The sequence below is a fragment of the Austrofundulus limnaeus genome, unplaced genomic scaffold (genome assembly GCF_001266775.1).
Source record: "Austrofundulus limnaeus strain Quisiro unplaced genomic scaffold, Austrofundulus_limnaeus-1.0 Scaffold96, whole genome shotgun sequence".
Lineage (NCBI taxonomy): Eukaryota > Metazoa > Chordata > Actinopteri > Cyprinodontiformes > Rivulidae > Austrofundulus > Austrofundulus limnaeus.
Window position 1 is genome coordinate 901,632 of NW_013952498.1, and position 6,431 is coordinate 908,062.

The following is a 6,431-nucleotide window of genomic DNA, read 5'->3' on the forward strand; positions in this document are numbered from 1 at the left end:
TGAAACTGCGACACAGATGGTGAAGTGAGGAATTAGAGCCACACTGTGTAATGATCACTGTCAGATATTTAATTTACCTTCATAATCTGACTTAAATAAAAGTTCCCGTGCGCAACTCCATTCATCTGCTTCCTCCTCAGACGACCCTGACCCATACAGACCCCTCCCTGACCCACAGACCCCTCCCTGACCCACAGACCCCTCCCTGACCCACACAGACCCCTCCCTGACCCACAGACCCCTCCCTGACCCACAGACCTCTCCCTGATAAGAACAGCAGGACAGCAAAAGCTTTGGGTACATGCGCAGGGCGTGTATCCAGTCCGTGTTTGTCACGCGCGCGGGGGGGATGCGTGCGTGTGTGTGTGTGCATGCATGCGCGCGGGGCGGGGGTCTGCCGCGGGTAACAGAGCAGKCAGGAGGGGGAGAGGACGAGGAGAAGAGCGGGGGACTTATTCCTAATTTTATCTGACTTATTTAATTTAATTTTTATTGTTTTTATCGTCCCATAGGCTCTGATGGAAGATTAATTTGAAGCTGAGATTTTTTTATTTTGTATTTTTTATAAAAATGGTTAGATTACTCTAAAGCAAAATGAGGGAAAATCTGTATCAATTACAGACAATCTGTTCACGTGAGCAGCTGTCAGTCAGCACCTGTCATCCTCCAGACTCACGACGGAGYRTGTCTGAACCAATCACTTTTGTTGACATTGATCAGCTGACTGATTTAAATACATCTTAACATTCATGAGGTACTTTACATTGACTGTTTATGGTTAAATGTGGGCGTATAGAGGGTAGAACATGAGGCGGGACCTCGTGCGCAAACTCTGACGTGCGGCTGTGATTTATAAATGAAAGATGCGCAGAAACGTGCGTACGTACGGTTTTATAAATCTGAATTTTTTTGGCGTACGCCATTTCCGCCTTTTGGCCGTACGTTCACTTTTAGTATGGTTTCCACGCAATCCTTTATAAATGAGACCCCTGGTCTGTTCTGATTGGTCAGATACACAATTGTATTTTCTGGTGATGTTGGTAAGTTATAGAACCAACATCCACAAGTACAAACTAACAGGATTAAAAGACTCACTCTTAAAGCTTCAATAACACAATCTACCACCGTGACATCTTCATGTCATCATACTTTCTGTTTATAAAAGCAGAAAATTAATTKATAAGATCTTACATCTGAGGTCTCGTTGCCAAAGAAGTAGATGGCATCCAGGCCTTCGTTTTGCAAAAGATCTAAACACAGTCTCTTGTCCCAGCCCTCGGGGAACACATCAAAACTGATGAGACCACCTGCAACAAAACACACACCAACAACGATCAGGTTTGTTGTTGTTTAACTATTAAATCCCACAACACATAGCATTTATTTAATAATAAAATGAGTATTCATTGAAGGAAATGCATGTTCCTCACCGCATGTTAAAAGTTTTAAACAAAGATCTCATGTGGTCAGTCGGACTTTAAAGTATGTGCTGCGAATGACTTTCAGCTTCTACCACAGCAAATGTTAGCTCCAGTTCCAGTGGTGGGCACAGCTAACTAAAATATTAACTTCAGTAACATCTAAACTGCTACACAAATTTATTAGTTCCACCAACGACAAAAAGCTACACCGCTAATATTTAATATAACATCCAGTCTGCCATGTGGCAACATGAACAATTTTCCATTTAAAAAAATGTACTAAGTCATTGCAAATTACATCCAAGGCAAACAATTAATGAACAAAAATGTACAACAATGCACCCAGTACTATAATACACAAACAGTTCATACAAAAGGAATCATACAATACTAGTTAAACTACTCCTGGTTTTTACAAATGTTCTTAAAATTTTCAGGTATTTTCCACATTAAAAATTTCTCCTCCCTTTTTTTGTTTACCAAAGGAATTAGTTCCACTATTAGCATGTTAACAGATGAGTGGAACTGTGCACTGTCCAAATCTGTAAAGCTGACCGAGTTCTAATAACTGTTGTGATTAGCTGTGGCTGCCATCTTGAATGGGACTGTAAAAAGGAAAACAGTTGATGAACATCTGTTCATTACTTTCTTAATGTTTCAATGAAATCTGTTCAGTGTTTTTTGAGATATTTGGCTAACAGACAAACAAAAGCGTACATACACACTTATACATTAAATTCTAAAACGAGTCTTTACTCAGCTGCAAATCAAATCAGTTAAATGAACATGTAAGCTATTAAAACAGTGTTTTTTCGACATGTTAAATTTATGTTTCTGTTTCCTTCCTGCATTAGTTTCATAGTTGACTCCAGAGAGCAGCCAGTCAGAAGGCTGCTCTCTCACACACCCCTCTTAATGACTCTGTCACCTTCAGCCCTTCAACATAAACAGCTGAGTCACTTCAGGAACCAAAACATCCCACAGCTGTTGTTTTTCAACTTTTGAGTAGAAGGAAAAAAAAAGATTTTTAACAACAATAAAAAAATTTAAATTAAAACTTTGTAAACTTAGTTTACTACAGGCAAATAATTTAACTAGAAAAAAAATTACCAACAGGAAGAAAAAGTATGGAACAAAAACAAGAAACATCTCAAACAATGAAGCCCTGCATCCCTTGAAGGAATGCATTTCACCTGCTACTTTTYATTGGGTCAGAGATTTAGGTTATGATAATCCCTGGATGAGTTATGACACAGTTACAGTAACAAAAACATTTTAAATGCAATCACATGAAATCTAACACTATGTATTATTAGAACTTGGGGTATGTTTTGAGGATGACTCTCAGCTACCACCACACCGATGTTTAGCTGAGTATCTGTTAAATTTGCTGAGTTCTAATCATAGTTGATTAATCTTGAATCAGATTGACTCCAAAGTTACCTGATTGTTGATGTGCATTCAGTGATTATCTGAAAGTTTCACTTAATCCTGTTTATTATTTCATGAGATATTTTGCTAACAGTAGAGACACACAATCACAGGCTGAAGTTATTCATAAAGAAAAACAGGAAACATGTGATCAWTATGATCCATCATAAACACTCTTACATTCTGTCCTCTCAGAACAAACCAATCAGTCCTATCAGAGAGATAAGATCAACTTTGCCGTCTTTAGATAAACTCTTAAAAGACAGGAAAAAACAAAAAAACAAAACTGCAGCTCTGCACAGGTTCTCAACCATCGGCCAGTTTTCACATCTACAGTAATCACTGCAGCAACATGGCAGAATCTGTCAAATCTTTCACAAGGAGACTTTCACTGAAAACAAACCCAGCCTGTTTTTGTTTGTCAACCCTCCCACGTCATCGTCATCATCATCATCATCATCATCATCATCATCATCATCATCATCATCATCATCATCATCATCATCATCATCAGCTCCCAACCCGTGGAGCACGTAGGCAAACACCGAGTGACTCAATCAACCTCCTGCCGTCGTGCTGCCACAGAGCAACGAGGATAAGGAGCAACAGTTCCTGTGTAATCTTTAACAGATCTGGGAGTGGGTCTTTTTTTTTTTTCTTCAACGGCTGACAAGAATCAACAAACAGACACGAAAAGCTGTAAAAACTGGTTTGTCATTAAGCTGCGAGCTGTAAATAGAATACTAAAGAGCGTGTTTTTCATGAGGGTCTGACAGGTTGTTTTTCAGTGACTTCTGATCGAGGAACTGTTCCTGGTCATTCTCACAGAGGTCACAGTTTAAAATATACTACCCCCCACCCAGCTCACACAAATACAGCTACACCGCTGCAGATATTTAAAAAAAAATTAAGATTCATTGCAACTTTTGCACCTCCTGTTCACAAGCAGACTAAGATCAAATGTACTCCGAAAACATTTTGATACATTTTTCTGTTAGAAACTTGTGTTGAAGGAATCAGATACAAACATAAAACTGCAAAAAAACAAAAAAAAAAAACAAAGTGTTACTTAACACAATTTTCAAACAGTCTCCAATACAAAAKGGTTACAACTACAATAAGAGCTCCCTGGCTTTATGTGGCTGTCCACACAGAAATGATTACAAATACACCAAAAGTTTTATTCTAGAGCAGAGGAGTCCAAAGKGGGGCCCAAGCCATTTGATTTGGCCCACCAGCAGTTTACATAGGCTGTAACCTGTCGTCCTATGTAGAAACACAGTATTTCCACTTAGTCATTTCATCTATTGGTGCAATGACTATATACKGGGCTGTAGTGCAGATAGTCTTCACTCAAGGTGCTGACTTTATCTAAGTRGCAAAGGCTTTGCTACTTGAACGTATGAAAACAAAAGCGGGCCACTGCACTGGCCACAAGTTTAATGGTTAAAAAGAAAGGACTTTTACTTAAAAAGTATTTGTATTTCAAGTATTATATTACTGCATTTAGCCCGCAGCCCCGGATAGATTTTCATTTTGGCCCTCTTGGGGACAATKTTTGAGCACCCCTGTTCTAGAGTATAAAAACTCTTGCTTTTCAGTGTGGAAAATGAAACTGATGATGTCACAGCTTCACCTCTAATCTAAACTATGACCTGACATTTCACACTCAGTGCTTTGYTGCACATGCTCCGAGCCTTGTTTCTTGTTTTTGGTGTTTTCTTTGTTTCTGTGTGGATGAACACWTTTTAAGAAATCCATTTGGAAAACTGTGTTTTAGTGTGGATGAGGTCTAGAAATAGTTTAACGTTATGGACCTAAACAAATAAAGGCTGGCACTGACTCWGGTGTTCAAGATTATATTAAAGGAGGATGGGGGAACAAAACTTGTTGCAATCTTTTTAGTCCTTAAGTTTTTATTTAAAAAAACACTTCTCATTTGAGAATTTTGAGAAATTATAAAACAGATTTTTTTTGCTTATGCCTACTGTTGCTTTGTGCCCTAGAATCCATAATACCAAACTGTTTGTTTTGTTGTCTTGTGTTATCCTGATCCTGTCACCATTAAACTGCGATTGTGAGCTACAGTGGTTAATAACTGAGATGAAATCATAAACAATAAAGACAAAAATAAGTTACAATTGTTTAGGAAGACTTTATCCAAACTATGAATGTTTTTCTTTTGTATTTTGATGTAACAATGTTGGCATGGTTGCCACTTTGTGCTGAGGCTTGGGTACGTCAGGGTTTTTGTTTGTGTTTAGCTTCTCACCTTTGGTGAAGCAAAGTCCCTTTCCGGCAAATTCCTCTTTCAAAGCAGCAACAAATTTCTCCCTGATTTTTTCTCTCTGTGAAACAAACAACATTCTGATTAGATTTTAAAACACAATCCTTAAAAAAGGTTTGTATCAAACCGTGCTGTGCGACTTTCTCTTTAATCAGTTACACAAGTTTTCATTTCACCAGCTACAACATAAACACTGTCTTTTCAGAAAGCTTGGATGTGGTGTAAATTTTTAAATTGTTGAACTGTTTCCTCTGTTGTTGCATGGAAAACATTTAGGAACTTGAAAAAAAAAATAAACCACAACTTATGAAAGTGAAACATGTTTTCTGTTCATGGTGGATTTATGATGAACAGCTTGTTTTATTTTTTTGTGTACAGAAAATAATGAAGAAGGTTGCTTTAAACATCCAAAACTATGATTTATTAGATGGCCTGGAAGTTTTTTCCACATTACATGAGTTCACCTCACATAGTCTGAATGTTCTTGTTGTTTGTTTTTAAAAAGGTACAGGTTTAACTTGCTTTTACAGACGAAGCGATGAGCTCAGCTCACTGATTTCAGCTCTGGCTCTCTGAGTGATTCTTTCTCAACTGTATTACTGGTCTGTTGCTAATGATCCTAATTTAGTCAGCAGACATTTCTTCAAAGGTTTTTCCTCTTGATTTATGTTCTTTTTTAGTGAACAATACAAAAAACTAATATAGGCCTATGTTCTAAAAATAAGTGAAAATGTTCCCTATTGATGCCATCTCAAAAGAAGCTCCAGTCTCAAGAATATCTTTAAAGTGTTTAAAATACTATTTTAATGAACTCAAGATTCATTTAGTAGATTTAACAAGACACTTATTAAACCTTTATTTACGTTTGAAGCAGTGGGCCAACTTTTATGGCAGCGGGGCTTCAAATCRCTCCGCAAACAAATGATACCTGAATGATTGTGTTTCTCCTCTGCTTTTATAAACTTCCTTTGTATCTCTTGGCTCTGTTATGCATCAGTGTAGATGACCTGTTTGGACAGCTCAGTATTGATTTGCCCTTCCTTTTGTCCACGTTTTGAAACAGTAAAACAAAGGYGGTTTCAGCTGCTCGTACCAAACAATACCAGCGTTGCTAAACCAGATAAGATCAGGCTTTGTTCAGCTTATTTGCTATTCGATTGCACCATTAAAAATATTGCTCACATTTTTTTAAACTAAAGTAATGAAGAAAAAGAAAAAGAAGAGAAATGTAAGACCTGTACAGAGAGAAACTGATAGAAATTCAATGACATGTGAAATGTACACCAATAACA

The 6,431-nt window shown here is 37.6% G+C and overlaps 1 protein-coding gene across 1 annotated transcript in view; it reads right to left on the reverse strand.

The window, feature by feature from the left end:
- pmm1 (phosphomannomutase 1) overlaps window positions 1-6,431 on the reverse strand; it is a gene marked incomplete in the record, with an annotated part of 20,469 nt that overhangs the window by 6,293 nt on the left and 7,745 nt on the right. Inside the window, 2 exon segments of the mRNA XM_014012904.1 lie at window positions 1,192-1,307; window positions 5,125-5,200. Coding sequence (XP_013868358.1) covers window positions 1,192-1,307; window positions 5,125-5,200 — 192 coding nt within the window.